We start from the raw sequence: 18,929 nt of genomic DNA on the forward strand, positions 1-18,929 counted from the left end.
CAACTCGAGAGTAAAACATCCATAATAAGGATGACCTCTCATGCAGGAACTCTGATGGAAATCCCCTGGGATAAATTATCCAAGAACGTTACAACAAAAAATAGATCTTGTAATAGAAAATCTATCCCATAAGGCATGCGCCCCAGCTCTATAACAAGACTGAAACCAGAGTTGCAGGGGCTGCATCTGTAACCTAGACAAAGGAAGGACTGCCATATATCTCAAAAGACACAGGATTTTACAAACCAATTGGAACTGGTGAAATTTGACCCATCTTACCAAGGCTGAACCCTCTCTGAAGGTAGAAAACTTTTTCCCATTATGGAATCCAGCATGGCCCCAATAAACTGTATCATCTGGGATGCGACTGATCATCACTTTTCCCAGTTCATAAGGAACCCTAACTGTTGACAGTTCTCCAGGACAAGAGTGCAGTGACTGAACAATTGATCCTTGGAATTCACCACCAGCAACCAATTGTCTAGGTAACGGAATACATGGCAATCCTACATATGAAGGTAGGCCAGGGGTAGTCAAACTGTGGCCCTCCAGATGTCCATGGACTACAATTCCCAGGAGCCCCTGCCAGTGAACACTGGCAGGGGCTCATGGGAATTGTAGTCCATGGACATCTGGAGGGCCGCAGTTTGACCACCCCTGAGGTAGGCAATAGCCACTCTGAGAATATCCTGGGTGTGGTGGCTAAACCAAAGGGTAGGACTGTGTAGTGAAAAACTTGCTCTGCACATGAAAAATGCAGAAACTTGTGATGTTGAGGGTGGATTGAAATATGAAAACAAGCATCCTTCAAATCAATGATGAGCCAACCATCAAATTTTAATAATTGTAAAATTGAAGGAAAGGACACCATAGGAAAGGACTCTCCGCCATCCTCTCTGCTCCAGTCCTAAGCTGGCTCACTGGTATACAGGAAGCTGTGTGAATCGAAGCAGCAGCTGAGATGGCGAGAATGAGTTTGGTGGACAACTTGTGACAAAGTTTCAAGAACATCTTAGATATTTATGAATGCTTATGAGATGACAATGAAGGCCACAGAGAATGAGTACTTTGCAACTTCTGTTGCCTCTGCTAGCTCTCATCCAGCATAATTATTCCAAACAATTTGATCCTTAACATCCATAGTCAGCAGACTGGAGGCCGTGTGGCTGTCTCAAGGTCCAACTTTCAATATGTTCTTAATGACCAAATGTGGACAGAACTTTGTCAGCTGTTCGCCCAACTACTTGCACCATGACCATCCTGGCTGGTGAAAGCCGACGAGAGGATAAAGGCTCTTCTCTGGGGCAGTGGTCCCCAACCTGCGGGCCGCGGCCCGGCGCCGGGCCGCAGCTCCCTCTCCCCGCCCCCCCCCCCGCAGTAAAAAACTTCCCAGGCCGCAAGCTTGCGGCCCGGGAAGCTACTTACTGCGGTAGGGCGGGGAGAGGGAATCAGGGCCGGACTGCGCCCATCCATGGGCTGCGCCCATCCATGCGATCCGTGGGCGTGGCTCGCGGGCGCGGCCCGATCCGCGGGCGTGGCTTCTGGGCGCAGCCCGATGCGCGGGCGCGGCCAGCGGCTCGATGCGCGGGCGCGGCCAGAAGCGTGGGCGCGGCCCGCGCGGGCGCGGTCCCCGCGGGCGCGGCCCGATGCCCTGCCGGTCCCCAGCCTAATAAAGGTTGGGGACCACTGCTCTGGGGTATTATTAACCTGTCCAAGACTACAAGTACCTTCCAAAAGAAGTTGAAAGAGGCCACTTCTGAAAACACATGCAACCGACCAAGCCAAATACCACCTGATATTGCATCTGTCATTCCTGCCAAGATGACTGAGCATGTGAGCGTGGTACAAATACAGAGTTTTCTGGAGGAAACATTGGCCCTTGATCCTTTCCAATACAATTTCAGGCCTGCACATGGGGTTGAGATGGCTCTGATCACCTTCACAGATGATCTCTGGAGGAAGCTGGACCTAGGCAGGTCAGGGCTGCTAATTCTATTAGATTTTACAGCAGCATTCAACACTGTAAACCATGGGCTGCTTGCCCACCACCTAGTGATACCAGACACGGCCTGGAATTGGTTGCAGTTCTTTCACCAGGACAGGGGATTAGTACTTCCCAGTGGCATGCCCTAACATGCAGGGTCCCACAGGTAGCAATTCTCTCCCCAGTGTTATTCAACATCTATATGCAGCACCTCACCCAATTAATTCAGAGCTTCAGGCTGGGATGTCACCAATATGCTGATGGCAGCCAGTTTGCTGCACAGTTGTCTGTCTATACCCCCAGTGTAGTGACCAGCTGCCTGGAGGTGGGGGCAGAGTGGCTCAAGCAGAGACAACTGAAATTAAATCCAGCTAAAACAGAGGACCTCTGGCTGGGTTGGCATGCCCCAGATGCAGCGCTATCATTCCCAGTTCTTGATGGGATCCAGTTAACAACTTTGGCCACCACCAGGAGCTTGGGTGTGATCCTGGACTCCTTATCATTGGAAGCCAGATCATAAATGTCATCCACCAGGCATTTTATTGTCTTTGCAATCTGTCACCATCTGACCTAGACACTGTAATCCATGTAATGGTCACTTCCAGATTAGACTACTACAACTCGCTCTATGCAGATCTACCCTTATTCCTGATTCGGAAACTTAAACCGGTTCAGAATGCTGCAGCTAGGCTCCTTACAGGAACCGGATGGAGAGAGCGCAAACTGCACTAGCTCTAGATTGAACATGGGATTAGGTTCATTGTGCTGTTTCATACCTTTAAGGCCCTAAATGGTCTGGGATCTTCATACCTGCAGGACCATCTCCTCCCTTATGTCCATCAGAGGAGCTTATGATCAACCATGCAAAATCTGCTCAGGATCCCTGGCCCCAGAGAAGTTAAATTGGCCTTAACCAGAGCCAGGGCCCTCTGATCCCTGGCAACAATCTCATGGAATGATCTCCCAAGTGAAGTCAGGGATCTACAGCAGTTCCCCAGGGCCTGTAAAACAGAGTTATTCCATGGGGCCTATGGCTGAGGCCTAAAGAATTCCATCAATAGCTGGCCTCCCTATAAACAATAATGAAAACACCATGCCACCAATACTAATGGCAAATGCTCCACTCTACTCCCACCTCCTTTGGTACTGAAATAGGAAAGGAAATCGTAAGTACCTAGGTTTTAAAATGTCATTGTTTTAATGTAAAATGTTTTGAACCTATTTTTATTATGAACTGTTGTGAGCTGTCCTGAGCCTTCCAGGAAGGGTGGCATAAAAATTAAATAGTAAATAAATACAGAATCTGGAAACATGATAAAAACATTCAAATTTCCGAGGCCTAAAATGGGTCTAATTTCCCCTTCTTCCTTATCTACTAGAAACATATGGGTGAATAAATCCTCAGACATCTGAGACTTCACAACTGCCTCGATGGCACTCTTATCAATTAGGGAGGCCAAAACCTCAGCAAGACCTGAAGTCGCTTGGTTGGTTACCAATAAAAGTAAAGACCAAGGGGAGTAAGATTTAAATTCTAATCCCTGACCAAATCCAACAATAAACAAAACTCACTTGTCAAAGGTAGCAGCCTCCTAGGCTGAACAAAACTAAACTAGCCTCCCCTTGAACTTCACAGGGATTTTGGGGAGGAGGTCACCTCTCAGAAGAGGGCAGTTGTTTGTTCAACTACATCAGTTGGAACCTTTACATCTATGGGGTAAATAATAGCCAAATAGCCAGAAAAATGGCAGACCCATTTATATGGAAGCTAGGACTGTCTTAGACCGTTTATGCACTGGGAACTTCACTGACCCAGCTCCCATGCAGGAGCACAAATCGGGGGTGGATGAGGTGCTAGGCAAAATGCTCCCCTGTGTGGGTGCAGGAAGAGGTGGGGCAACCTGCCATGACTAAAACTCCAGCCTGCAGCCAGGCATGAAAACTCCAGTGCGTAAACGGTCTTACAGAAGGCCACTGCTTAAATTGAGATGTGGACAATTGTGACACTACCAAAGACTTAGCTGTCTATTTGTTTTTATCAGAGAAAACGTCATATCAATTTTTGCAGGAAAGAGACTGGAACTTTTGAAAGGTAAGTTCTCAACTTTAAGCCTAGTCTCCATCGGTAAAACCATTTATCTTAACCATGTGTGGCAACTGAACATGAGGCAGCTCATCATGACCTGTGTATCTGAATCCACAGAAATCTGTCCCACATTACTCTGTTGCTTCAACAGTTTAACACTTTGGTATACGGAACCTTAGCAAGGGAACAGTTATCTTCAGGAAGGAGTACTAGGAATGGACAAATTATCTCCTCTAAGAAGAGCTGATAACCAGCTATGATGCTTTCACAGTTAAGAGATTTTGAAACTTAACACTTTTAAGGAATTTAGTTTCTGATCTAGGTCATCCAGTTTTCTTCTATAACCGGGGGAGCAAAGTGGTGGGCTTGGTGGCCCCATTGGCTGTATCTCTTCTGTTACCAGGGAAAATGATGGAAGATGAGTTATCAGGTAGTTAGGCTCTTTTCTGATCTTATAAAAATGTTCTACTCTTCTCAAAATAGGCTGGAGAGATGTAGGCTTTTGCCACAGTAACTGAGTGAGGTCCTCCAACAACACAAACACAATAATCCCAGAAGGCTCTGAGTAGAGGTAACTCAGTATCTCATCATACAGTTTGTGTTCCAAGGTAATGACTTCTATCTCGAGAGACTGGGCCACATGAATCACTTCTTCTCCAAACATTCAGAAACCCTCTGTGGGAGGTGCTGGAGACAGCTCAGCAACTGGGCTCAGATCTGATGTTGTCTTGGATCAGTCGGATTCAACTGCTGCCTCTTCTCCCCTCAATGCAGCTACAGAATGCGGCCAGCACATGAAAGTCACTAAAGGCAGTACGATGACACCCGATGAGGGTAATGATACAAATATATGGCCCTAGGGCTTGCAGTTATCACCCTATTCTTCCATATATCCTGGAAACATTACAAACATGAAGGCTGCTGCATAGGCAGTTGTGTTTGAGACCACGGAATAATAGCCATTTGCTCTGAAATGGACTTGCATAAAACCTGACCCTGTGATAAGCCAGCATCGATGTCCCCTTTCAAGACGAAAACAGGTGGGGATCTCAGAGATGGAGTTCTGGGTTTCTCTAGCAAGGTTGGCATAGGTTTGTGAATGCAGACTGGGGCAGTATGTCAGCAGTCCCCTCTAGGCTGGATTTCTGCAATTCGCTCTACGCAGGCCTACCCTTATCCCTGACCCAGAAACTCAAACTGGTACAGAACGCGACAGCCAGAGTTCTTACTGGAACACCTTGGAGGGCCCATATTCGGCTTGCACTCCAGCAACTGCGTTGGCTATTGGATCAGACTTAAGGTTCTGGTAATTACCTTCAAGGCCATACGTGGTTCGGGCCCCGAGTATCTGAAAAACCGCCTCTCCACCTACGCCACGAAACACTTTACACTCTTCTACCAATAAACTTACGACCCCTGGCCCCTGGCCCCAGAGAAGCTTGTCTGTCAATGACTAGAGCCAGGGCTTTCTCAGTCTTGGCCTCCAACTAGTGGAATGAGCTCCCAGAGAACATTAGGGCCCTGCTGGTCCTAAAACAATTACACAGGCCCTGCAAAAAGGAGCTCTTCCAACAGGCATTTGGCCAAGACGAGTGAATAAGCCACTACCACCAACAAGAAGACCCATAAACTGCACTAACAGAAAGCCAGACCACAGTGTAGTCAGAGCAAACTGTTGTTACTGAGTTGTTGTACCACATGACTGTTATTGTTGTTATTGAATCAGTTATTATACTTTTAACACAAATTTCACTGTTAAATAACTTCTATATTGGATGTTTACTGTACTGTATCATGAGAGTTGTAATGTAAACATCCCTGAGCCAAAAGGGAGGGTGATATATAAAAATAATAAAATAAATAATTCGTATTTCTCATTTTTTTTGTTTTGTCTTTAGCCTTTTTGCTGGCAGTTCAGAGGTGGCACAATGAAGTGGAAGGGAGCACGACAAAGATCAAATCTGATGAGCCATGGATCTCGAAGGTGGACCTGAATGCATTAATTCTGAAGATTCTGAAGACATGGAATTGGGAGCTTTCTCCAAGACTGACTTAGATGAGTGCTCCGAGGTGTTAAGGGCTTTCTCTCACAAGACTGCCTTATGTTTTGATGCATCCCCAAGCTTTAGGGGTGAAGTGTTGGCAAGTCTTACATGTGGGGACACTGTGTCCTTTAACCAAACAGGATAGAGATCATGTTGACAGTTTGGGTCATCTTTTTCCCACAGTGGGAGCATTTCTTGAAAAAGCCTTTTGAGTCATGGAAAGAACTTAGAAGCTGACATCATTCCAACACAATTGAAGAATTCATCTCAAACACAACTATAACTGGAAATAAAAAAAAACATGATCTTCTCTAGCAGCAAAAGCAGAACTTAGGGGTGGGGCAGTGCTGCACAGGAGCACATGGTCCCTGGATGGAAACAAATGTCTGACTCTGGTGTGCAGCACCCCCTGGAGGCTTTCAGCTATAAAGGCCTACCCAATGTCAGGCCAGCTTACACAGGGCTTGCATGTGGGATTGTACAGAAGATCAATGATGAAATTATTGCACCTATTTCAATTTTTCCCAAAATTTGTTTTTCTACCAAAAACAGGGAGGGCCAAAACACTTTTTGCTGCAGGCTTCAAAGACATTTTACACCCCAAATCCTAGCCTTACTCTATGAATGTAGAAAGCAGCTTCAGAAGTACCATCAAATGGAACTTTCTTCCTAACAATGCAGATGTTCACTGATCACTGTGATGGACGAGGAAGACCACAAATATGCATCTGAAAACTAAGATGCCACCATTTTGGCCTTAGATGACCAAAGTATTGCAGATTTTTGAAAACAGTTCTGGTGCAACAAACATCTGAAACCTCCAGCCACATAGCAGCAGATCTTAAACATTTCAAAATTATAAATGATGCATCAGTCTGATCAACAAAGTGCAAGCATTTCTTAAGAATTACTAACAAAATTTTCCATAAAAGACAGATTCAGTAATTTTTAGTATATCTAGAAGCAAAGCACCTCAGTTTCTTGCTGCTCCCCAACATGTTGAGACCAATTGAGTTTCCTTTAAAAACTCTGGAAGGTTCAATTTTGCCTCGTCTAGCATATGTTCTTATAGGATCTCCTCTGATGCCAATAGTTCCTGAGCGACAACGTAATGACTGCAATGAAATAATTACAACAACTTTAAAATGAATACACAATACTGCATTACATCTTTATAACTTTTTCAAGCATTGCAATAGTTTCAATCCTAGTTTTAATGTGCTGAGCTTTTAGTGTATGTCACCAAACTGAGAGGCATTGGCCTAAAATAAGAATCAACATCTTTTGACTGATGAATTCTGTGGTCAGTTGTTGGAAGGGGTTTATATACCTCAAATAAAGAACTAAAATATGATGTATCAATTATTTATTTTAAAACGTAGGACTGAAAGTTAATACAATTTTTCAAACATGAAGACATTTGGACCACATAATAATCTTACAGCCAATCATTCTAGCTGCCATTTTCAAGATCTTTCTAGCAAGTACCACCTCACAGGGTGAAAGGAGTAATATATAGCTAGCCCAGATGACCACTTTGAACATCTGGCTAATCAAACTCACTGGGGAAATTTCAAGGGGAGAAATATAATCCACAACAGATGTAATCCAGTGTTATTCAGACCTAGGACAGAATTCAAAGAAAATGTCACTGTCCTGCATGGGAGAAAAATCAGCGTTTTGGACTGTGCAAACCAGCAGAAAGCACTGATGTTCTGGGATCTTCCCTTCCATCCTAATGAACTATTTCCAGTCCATGAGATTTATATGTGTTAATGGATGTAGTGCACAGAGGGGAAGGGTATGAGATAGTCATTCTAGCTTATTACATAAACATAGCGACTTCAACCCCTTCATTCTCACTGCAGCTACCAGATTGGTACAGCTAATAGTACATGAGACCCAATTCACAAACTTCTTCCTGGTGTACGAAGCCTCCAGTCATTAAATCAGTCAAATGGCTCACCCAGAATAAAGGGAGTTTATGGAAAATGGGTCTCTAAGAATGTGCAGCATTTGAAGACAACTAGTCAGGAGATATCACTAAAGACAACTATTTTCATATCCTGAGAGTAAAGCACTAAATAACACTGGTGCAGTATTCAAGATCGTTGACCAGGGGGTTGTTGATGGGCTAAAGGGAGCCTAACTATCCCATTCTTATCAGATCTTGGAAGCTAAGCAGAATTAACCCTAGTTAATACTTGGATAGACCACCAAGGAAGCTTAAGATTGTTACACAGAGGCAGGCAATGTCAAGCCACCTCTGTAAACCCTCTGTGGTTGCCCTAAGTCAAAGAGACTTGATGGCCAAAACCAAAAAAGAATCAAGTCCCAAGGAGCAGACTGAACCTGCCGCCTCTGACCCCACTGGAGCCGAGAGAGTTAAAAGCAGTACTCCAACTTTCTAGCCCACATACTTTTCTTCAAAGTGTGTTGATCTTTAAATAATGAATAAACCTTTTGTTTGTTTAAGGAATTAAGACTGCTCAGTTTTCTTCCCCAAAGTCAGACTGTTCTCTGTGTTAGCAGCTTTTTCTAGTTTGATGCTCCCCTGATGCTAAACAGGTAGTTGAACAGAGGAAGTGATGTCAGCAATTACCCAAGAGGCACCCAAACACTCATAAGGGACTTTTGGGTAACAGTGAAGAGATCACTCTTTTAAGCCTCTGGAAGAATCTCCCACTCTTGGCTGCATACTAGATGCTGAGGTACAAGGTAGAGGGCATGAACATTAGGGGCTAGGGGGGAACTATTACACACACAGTGCCTCAATACCAGGAATAATTTTTTTCTGGGACATGGATTTCAGATAACAGGCTGGGAATTCCATTAGTAATATACAAATTTCCCATCTCCCTTAACCCAGTGAAACATAGAATGCACTCCAAAACATCACAGCTAATGCAACAGGGGATCCTAGGGAATAGCCTAATGGAGGAGTTGGCTCTAGGCCATTTGTATACCTCACCTTTCCCCCCCAGACATCAAATAAAAGCAGGTAATTAAACTAAAACAGATCATTATTACAATTAAACATATGTCCATTCAAGCTGTCCCCTAATCTCTTTTAAACAATGCTCTCCAAAGGGCTCCAAGGTGCCTGCCTCACCCTTTCCAAGGGAATGTTCCATAACTGTTAGACAGCAACAAAAAGCCAGCCTGTATCTTCAAAAGCAAGAACCTGTTGTGGAGTATGAACTGGCACATGGATTCATACTGGAAAAGTTGGTCCTCCAAGCATGCTACCCTCAGCTTATGAAGATCTTTAAAAGCAAGCATCAGTACCCTAAATTGGACCCACATTGAAGCAGACAACCAGTAATGCAATGGTTCCAGCAGGCAAAGCTTGATAGCAAATGGGCCATTCCATACTGCACCATCTGAAATTTCCAGTCAGTATTCAAAGGCAGCACAATACAGAATACGGCAAAATAATCTGCAGAAATCCTGCACTAGCCCCAACCTGTTGTGTTGTTTTCAACATACCATGCCAGTATGCAGTGACTGCTGGATTAAGTACTTACAAAACAGAAATCTAGAACTGTGTAAGACAGTTTCACAGTTATTTTATTTACTCTCTAAAATGCTCTTATCAGTAGCAGCAGTGGCTTAGATAACAATTATAGACTGTTTTACATAAACAGCACAGTAAACAATCATTAATCATACAATGTTTAAAAATAATGTTACCCACAGATTTTTTCCCATTAAAGAAAAATGTATTTTTGAACATATTAAGAACTATCTTGCCAAAAATATGGGGGAAAGATGCTCTAAGTCAGAAATGTAAAAAGAGCAAAAATATAAGAAATACTTGGCATATTATAAATACTTGGCATAATAAAATCATTCTTGTGTAATTCTTTTAATTTAAACTTTCCTTGTTAGGTGTTAGAATTCATTGTATATATCTGCAACCCTGGTGCATTTTATAACTCTAAATTGTATTAAATCATCCAAGAGCCTTTTCAGCAATAGCCTTTACAATTGAGACACTTTTAAATCACATTTCTGCACTGAAATAAAATGTATACATGGGTGGATCTACACACAATACATGTAATCATTATATATAATTATTTTTAGCCTTTACTGTTCCTTGGTGTTTGCCATTCTAGATCCCATAAATATGTGTGTTTTGTTTTTTTTCAAAAATATAAACACACAAGATTCAGAAATGAAGTTAAATAGGTGTACTGTAAAAAGCTAAGAATATTGAGCCTGTGACTTAGTGGTGGGGTGCATGTTTTATGTGCTGGATGTCTGGTTTTAATTCCTGGTATCTCAACCAACAGTTGTTGACAAAGATCTTCATGCATGAGACCCAGGAGGGTCATTGCCAATTACAGCAGAGTAAGGGAGCTTTGTATATTCAATGCAACTTTAAAGGTAGGTTAGTTTTTTATGTCATAAACTAGTATCAAAGCCCGTTTAAAAAATGGGCTTTGAAAAGGGTGGCAGACAGGAGGGCATGAGAGGGTGGGCTGTGACTCCCTTTGGCACGCAAAAAGGGCTAAAGGGAGTGGAAACCTCCCCCCCAGCAGCGCTGTCACAGGAAGCTCCTTTTGGGTCGGCAAGTGCTCTCGTCGTGGCTTTTCACACGCAGGGAGGTTCCAAACTCCATCCCCCCCCCCCCCCGCGGCTCCCTCACAGCAGAAGCATACCTGCGGGCTGCAAAGCCCTGTCGCTGCTTCTCTCCTTGTGGGTGACAATGGAGGCCGCAGCCACAAGGCTTCTAGCAGGCAGGAAGGGAGGGTGGGAGCTGGAGGGGGAGGGCTAATCAGGGTGGGCCTGGACAGACAGGGCCCCGGACCGTCTCCTCCCTGGAGGCTGTTTCCCAATTATAAGGGAGCGAAATAGTGTTAAGGATAAGAACATGAACATTAAAGTTCAGTATCACAAGATACAGAAATTTTAGAAGAGTGCTTCCTCAAACTGTTGCACTTGGTATGAAGCATCAAATATGTAGCCTCATGTATGTATATTTAATCAAATAACAGGATAAATACAAACTCACTTTCTTTTCGTCACTGGGACTGCAGGCTTCATCACTATCATCTATGCTCAGAAGACTTGCTTCACTAAACAGGTGAAGAACAGGAAAGAAAAGTGTCCCGTTATTCAACAATATTTTATTTACTCACTAAGACTCAAAGGCCAATTGCATAATGTAAAAACAATGCAATCAAACAGCATAAGACATCCAGTGAATAATGCAATAGGACTAGAATTACAAGGCAATGAAAGCAACAGTAATATTACAAACAATGCAGAAAGTGGATGACAAAAATAGAGGGACAAGGCAGTAAAAGCAAGCTGATAGCTACAAAAACATTGCAGCAGACTACAATCCTATCCCATTCCATTAGATAACTGCTTATCAAACTGGTGAGAATATACTAACTACTTGAGCACATGAAGCCTTCATAAATCCTTTTTTGTATAGGACAGATTTGTATTTAGGACAGATTTGTATTTAGGACAGATTCCAGGCACTAGATTGCCGTGGCACCTAGACACTTCACTGTGGCCCCTAGTATTTTCAACAACGATTTTATTGTAGTGTCTCGGATTTTCTCATTTTAAATACAAATTTTGCATATAATTTTGCATGAGAATTTTTGATAGCATGACCAAAAAATACATATATGCATAAATTTCTTTACATTCCTTGTTTATATGCTAACTTAGCCTCATACCTTTCAGTAGTGGTGGATGAGATAATTTCTTAGGCAGTAGCTTTCTATACTAGCTCCAATATTCAATTAAATTGAGCTTTTAAAAGCAAAAATGGAAATATGAAATTTCGGGAGAAGTTAGGTTAGGTTCAGAATTAACTTTTGGACCACACTATATTTATGCATCCACTATAACACTTTTCATATAGCTTTAATAAAATTACAAGAAACTGTGAAGAGGCTAATGGTCATTAAAACACAAAACCCCGATGACTGAAAAAGAAGTTTTTAGATTTGTGCCTAGAGACAAATAAAATTTGTCAATAGGACAAGGAAGCTGCTCCTCACGTGTAAGCATAAAGTTAAATCACAGTAAAGACTTGAAAATGATTTTGTTAACAAGATAACGGCTTAAAAGTATTGAATATGTAGTGGCAAATCCCATGAGCATAGTTCCGTTCAGAAGATGTTGGTACCAGAAAAGCAGAAATTAATGTGTGGCAGTTAACCAGCTATTGTGCAGATGTTATGCTGGAGGCCACGTTTGTTACTATGTTCCCCCAGCAAAATGCTCCTAGAAAAATGGGACTGTTTCCCCAGTGAGGACATGTATAATATTGGAGGAATCTAAATAATAATGACTAAAATTTTCAATTGTTCTAAAGTTCCAACCATACATGAAAGGAGAAAAGGGAGGTAGGAATGAGCCTGGAAAACATACATCAGAAGACAATGTATGAAAAAATATGATTGATGCACTGGCTGAAATAAAAAAAATGCACAAGTTCATGTCTGTATATCTGCCAAGACTGAGTTCCCCCTTCCCTCAGTTGCCTCCTATGCTCATCCAAAGGTATTCATGAGGATCAAGAACTCTTTCAGTGTAGGATTCTGTGCTGCAAAAAGAATGACCAATTTTATCCTGACCAATTATTATATAAAAGCAGTATGAATAATTACTTAAAATTGGATTCACTTGTATAAGCTATAATAATCTTATATCTTTAAATATAAAATGAAAATGTATCATTTATTAGTATTCAGTGTATTCTCCTCTTATGATCTTTTATGGCACCTAATAATTACCCCGCAATTAAGCCCACTACAAAACATTTCAGAGCTGGAGGTGTATCACACAACCTGCACACGAACCTCCACGTTCAGTGGCAGCAAACCTCTGAATGCCTTGACCTGGATAGTCCAGGATAGCCCAATCTCACCATATCTTGGAAGATAAGCAGAATCAGCCCTGGCAAGGAAAATCAGGGTTGTGACACAGAGACAGGCAATAGCAAAGCACTTCAGAACATCTCTTGCCTTGAAAATGGGATTGCCGTAAGTCAGCAGTGATGTGACGGCACTTTCTACCACCAAACCTCTGAATACCAGCACCAGGAAGCAACATCATAGGAAGGCCTTGGCTACTGCCCTGGTGCTGGCCCTCCATAGTAACTGACTGGCCTGTATGAGAAATTGCGCTAGGTACTCAATTAGGCTCTACTTATGCTAACTCTTGACAGTGGTTGCCTCTTTTACAGGCACAAAAAGAATACTGATATTGTTTGGAATTGTTCATTTTCAGTTAAGAAAAAGCAGAAACTTGTGTTTCTATGGAAATCAATGGGCTTAGATTGGGATAACTCTGTATAGGATTCCATTGAAGGGCTGATGTAAGTTTGAAGAATACATATTAATACTTAAAAACTGTCTTGTGTGTAGTAGAGTAACATTATCCCCTGTGGATTTTCTTAATAATTTTCTCAAACTTGTTTCTAGACTACTTGTCAGCATCTTTGGGAAATAAGTACCCATCATGAGAAATGTGCATTAGTATCACAGGTGTGCATGACACACTCAATGTTTACATTAGAAGATAAGAGTTCTAGGAAGGAACTCAATCAATTTAGTATTGCAATATTGTAATTTACCACACTTTTACTTTCAATCACCTAGTTTAAAATTGTCCTTACTCTTTCTCTCCATCTCCTTCACTTTCTTCTGAATGATCAAAGCTCCAATTATTTCTAAAGCCACCATCCCGCTTGGACTGTGATCTATCCAAAGCTGAAATGAAAATAAGTTAGGATCATTTTTGGTCCCAAGCTAAATCAATGCATACAAAGAGGGTAATCTTAATATTTAACTGAGCTAACAGAAAGCAACTCTGTTTAAACATTTCAGAACTGTTTCATATATTAGCATATAAAGTGGTACAAACTGCAACTTTCTGAGGCAGAATAAGGTAATGGTTCCCAAAGTGAATAGTATCACCCACCTCAGGATGGAGAAATTACTCAGGGGGGACTAAGAGGCAAGGAGGCACCAGAGGGGGCACTCGAGGTAGACCTCTTTTACTGCATTGTTCACTTATTGGTGATTGATCAGGCTAATACCAGAATGGTGTAGTGGTTAAGACTGACTTGACTCTACTCTGGAGAAGCAGGTTTGATTCTCCACTCCTTCCGACAAGGTCTACTGGGTGACCTGGGACCAGTCATATTCCTCTTGGAACTCTCTCAGCCCCACCTTACCTCCACAAGGTGCCTATTTTGAGGCGAGGATGGGAACATGATTGTAAGCTACTTTGAGACTCCCTGAAGTAGAGAAAAGCCAGGTATAAAAACGTCCTTTTTTCTAGACACTGGCAAATTACACTCCACGTTTCCACCTCATTGTGTTAAAATCTTGTGGAAAACTACTAGATTTTTAGTGACTACACCACCAGAGCGCTAGTCAGACCAAAACACCACATTTTGAGGAACTGTCATCAAGTGAGTTTTTGTGTCTTCATCATTTTTCACATTTTGCTGATATGTCCTGAACAGAATATTATTGAGTCAGGTGTTTATTTTCCTGTAGAAGAAGAGTTGGTTCGTATATGCCACTTTTCTCTACTCAAAAAAGTCTCAAAGTGGCCTTCCCATTCCTCTCCCCACAACAGACACCCTGAGAAGTAGGTGAGGCTGACAGAGCCCTGATATTACTGCTCAGTCAGAACAGCTTTATCAGGGCTGTGGCGAGCCCAAGGTCACCAGCTGGATGCATGTGGGGGAGCACGGAATCAGACCCGGCTTGCCAGATTAGAAATCCATGCTTCTAACCACTACACCAAGCTGGCTCTCTATGTTCTTGGATACCAAACCTGATGATTATGAAGTGTCACTGCATGCCCAATATTAACATTTCTAGGTTGTGTGTGTAAACCTGTGGGTTCAGCCCTCTATTTCTGTTATGGGGGAAAGGTATTTTTCCCTGAGAGGGAGCCACAGGAAACCTCTGAGGGAAAATAAGGGGTTCTATGGAGAAAAAAAGGAGGCGGAAGCAATTTTGGTCTGAGGACAGAGAATAGAGTGACTTATGAAGGAGCCTTATGAGAGCTGCAGCCTAAGACCAGCAGCAACACAAATATCCTTAAGTACAGCATCACCACCACCACCACGACCAAGAGCCATTAAATGGCTGAAAATGTGGAAGATACTCCACAATGTCCTAAGAACAACAGAATTTGCATTGCAGCTCAATAAGTCAACTTGTCAAGCAATGAATCTTTGCTTCTCACTTATATGCACTTGATAAAAGATGAAAATTTGGCTTAAGAGTTATTTGCAAAGCTAGTAAGAACAGTTACTAAAGGACAGTCAATATATCAAGTTGTTAAGCAGTTTCTTCAAACAGAAGGAAATTCTGCTTGTGCAACTGATGGAGCATTATCAATGACTAGGATGTGTTGCTTACTTGAAGCAATGCAAATGTCTTTATCATTCTCTGTGTCATTCATCACTAAAATTTGGTTACTGAAAACCTCAGTGAACACCTGCACTGATATTATGGCAGTGAATAAAATTAAAACCCATGCTCTTGATGAACAACAAATCCAGGTGCTCTGATCAAGAATGATCAAGACTTTGCATGTTTGCTGCTTTAGGTGGCAGTTTGCTCACTATCAATAAACAACTGTGAGAGACGCTGTTGCATCCTTTTTGATACTCTTGCAAGGTTTTTCAAAGACACTAATGCTTTGCTCAGTGCCCAGAGCCGTATGGAAGGGCAGCATAAAAATCTAAAATAAATAAAATAAAAATAAATAAATGAAGTTGAAGAAGTCAGGCATGGCACTGCTCATTTATCAGAACTAATAGGATAGGAAATTACAAGAAAATAAGATCAAACTTATTAAGGCCAAATCTGTCTTCTGAACATTTATTTCAGAATTGCCTCTACTGAAACATCACATAGGCCATCATAAGCTATACCCATTTCCAAACCTATCTAAGCTGGAGAAGAAAGGTGTGATGCAAGATGACAATCTGTAAATTTTTTGTTACTATTTGTCTATGTTGACTGAATATATGTCTGAGCAACTTGAGGTTCTTCTTTTGATGGAAATTCCAAACTGGGTAACACATCCATTTTCAGATTCTGAAGAAGCTGGACTAGTGGAGAGTGAACTAATTGAGCTACGAAATGACAGTGACCTGAAGACAAAATTTAAGAACTTGTACCAAGAGTTGATTATGAAAGGAGATTTCTAATCACTATCCAGTACAATGGACAGTGGTTAAAAAAACCCAACATTATATTTGGTGGAACATGATTTCAGTGTGGTCCTCCAACTTCCCTCCAAAAAAGTGAAGAAATCAACTCCAGGTTACTGCACTTGATGATTTAAAGTAATTCCTGCTGGGTGACTTTAAACCAGACATTGGAAAACTGGTATAACTTCAATAAGCCTTCCATCAATTTAAGAATGTACTGAACAGTAAAATAGTTACTAAATGTGATATCCGAGATTCTTACTGAATGGCTATCTGATTTTGAAAAGCTGGTATCACTGGATGAAGTTAATCAATGTTGCTGAATAAATTAAACTATAGAGTTTCAACTGGATTTTGAATACATGTGCCATTAATGGTCACTGCTTTGGATATTATTGTTATTACAAGAATTAAAGCCCATTGTAGCTGATACAGCGGGTGCTAGCGGGAGGGAGGGGAAAATAGAAACAAGAGAGGGAGGTAGAAAGGAAGAGAATGATTAAGATAGAGAGAGCTTGGCATTGGGAAGAGGAAGGGGAATGGTGGTCCAGTTTGTAAGGGCATGAGGCTGAATATGTGTGTTGTGTGGGAGGTTATGGTGGCGTGGTGGCAAATGAGGGCATGGGTGTGGAGATATGGGTGTCAAGAACCTGTTGTGTGGAATGTTCGTTGAGTGTGGGAGAGGACTGACCTTCGGGAATTGTGGCATAGTGGTTACAGATGAGCTTTCCAGAGCCATGTCCTCGGATATGTGAAGGGAAAAGCAGACTGGAGACTCTTCTTAGGGGGAGATTACATGGCAACCAATTCCTCCCAGTTCTGCATTCAGCCTCATTTCCCTTCTTGTGTGAATTAGACCACAGACACTGAAATGTCCCCCTGCCCTAATGCACATGGGGTAGTCACAGTACACAGGTGTCCGCCATCCATCTCCATTTTACTGTTGATATGTGCCCACATGCTTCTTTCACTATTGCCCTTTAGAAGGAGAGCTGGATTTTTGTACCCTGCTGTTTACTACCCAAAGGAGTCTCACCTTTTCCCTTATTCTCCCCACAATAGACAACCTGTGAGGGATGTGGTGCTGTGAGAGGTCTGAGAGAACTGGGGATGGGCCGCAGTCACCCAGTAGGTCTCAGATGTCTCAAAGCAGTTTCCAACAGGAAGCAAAAGTACCTCCATAGCAGCATCCAGTTTCATTTGCACAACAACCCTGTGTGGTAGGCCTCATATCTACAGAGAGTTGCTTGGCTGCATGTTCCCTCCAGCAGCAAGGCGGGCCAGAACAGTATTTTAAGTGAGAAGAGTCTTTTATGTCAGCCAACTGTTTGTCAGGAAGGGAAAGCTTATCTCCCACCCCCCCCCCCAAGGAAAGCACACCCATGCCCACAGACTCCTCTGTATTGCTCTCAGAAATGCCTCCCTCCCCTCCATCAGGGACTGCCAGAGGCTCCCTTCATAGGTCTGAAGGGAAGGGGAGTGCACTCATCAGCAACCTGCGAGCTCTGTCAGCAGTCTGAAGCACAGTGAGCAGAGTTGTTGGACTTGACAGTTAAGGGCAGGAGACACAGCCTGATTGGGCTGGTTGGGCTGCTGGGGGCGGGTGCCAGTGGGGCTGGGCCAATCCGGACGTGCGCAGGGCCTGGCCAGGAGGGCCTTTCACAAATATATTATAGAGCAAAGTGTTAAAGATTTTCCTTACAGGGTCATGCATACTGTTATTTTGTATAATGCTTTTTATCAGTCAGGGGGCCTTGGAGATGAACTTATGGAACTAAGGGGCGGTGGCCCGAAAAAGTTTGGGAACCACTGGAGTAAGACAAGAGACAGTGCAGTATATGACTGATACCTGCAATAAAAACTGCAGTCAACAATACTCCTATTCATCTATACAAAAATACCTTTTAAAATTGTTCCACCCTACAACAGCTCTAATTTCTTCACAAAAATCCCTTCTGAAACATTTCTGAATAATTCACATGTCTGAAATGACCCCAGGAACAAAGATTCTGGGACAACTTAAGTTGCTGCTATCTCACTTTCATTGGTATCTTTTTCCTTTATAGGCATCTCTTACCTCCAACTTACTGGATTGTATACAACACTGTAATAACCACCGACAGAATATCAATCATACATTAACTTTTAAGATACTAGCATAATGAATAGTCGCCTTATAATTGAAAAAGTATGAGGTACCCACTGGCCAGTTCCAAGGTTAAGATACCTCATGAGGTTTTGCCTAAACCTGTGGATTTTTCTTTAAGAGTAGGAATACATCCAAGAAAGTTCTGAAGTCAGTCTCTCTCCCACAGTTTAAAGAGAAGAGGGCACAAATGTTTGCAAGATTACTCAAAAAAGCTATTCCTGGAATAGGTCTGAATCAGAAAAGGAAAGAAGCCTCACTAAGAATCCAGCCAGCATGATAACTACAGTACGGAAATTCAGGCAACCATCTTGGACATACAAATACAGCTGCTGTGCGATGGTCAGGCACTTAACACTAGATGTGGTCCTTGTTGCTTTCAGTGGAACAGCCAGCTTTGCAACTGAGGTAGCCTCAGCCTCATCACATTAAAGGACAAATTTATTTGGAAG

At 42.4% G+C, this 18,929-nt stretch overlaps 1 protein-coding gene across 9 annotated transcripts in view; it reads right to left on the minus strand.

Annotated features, from left to right (window-relative positions):
• The window catches only part of SENP6 (SUMO specific peptidase 6), a 77,610-nt gene that overhangs the window by 50,504 nt on the left and 8,177 nt on the right, over window positions 1-18,929 (minus strand). For 6 of the 9 annotated variants that reach the window (XM_077306403.1, XM_077306413.1, XM_077306433.1 and 3 more), the window contains 3 exons: window positions 13,767-13,860; window positions 11,136-11,199; window positions 7,088-7,230 (listed from right to left, as the gene is read on the minus strand). In XM_077306403.1, the coding sequence (XP_077162518.1) occupies window positions 7,088-7,230; window positions 11,136-11,199; window positions 13,767-13,860 (301 nt within the window). Of the gene's footprint in view, window positions 1-279; window positions 404-7,087; window positions 7,231-11,135; window positions 11,200-13,766; window positions 13,861-18,929 lie in introns of those variants that run through there. The other 3 variants (XM_077306459.1, XM_077306450.1, XM_077306442.1) reach the window with 3 other exon arrangements.

Source organism: Paroedura picta, chromosome 1 (genome assembly GCF_049243985.1).
Source record: "Paroedura picta isolate Pp20150507F chromosome 1, Ppicta_v3.0, whole genome shotgun sequence".
NCBI lineage: Eukaryota > Metazoa > Chordata > Lepidosauria > Squamata > Gekkonidae > Paroedura > Paroedura picta.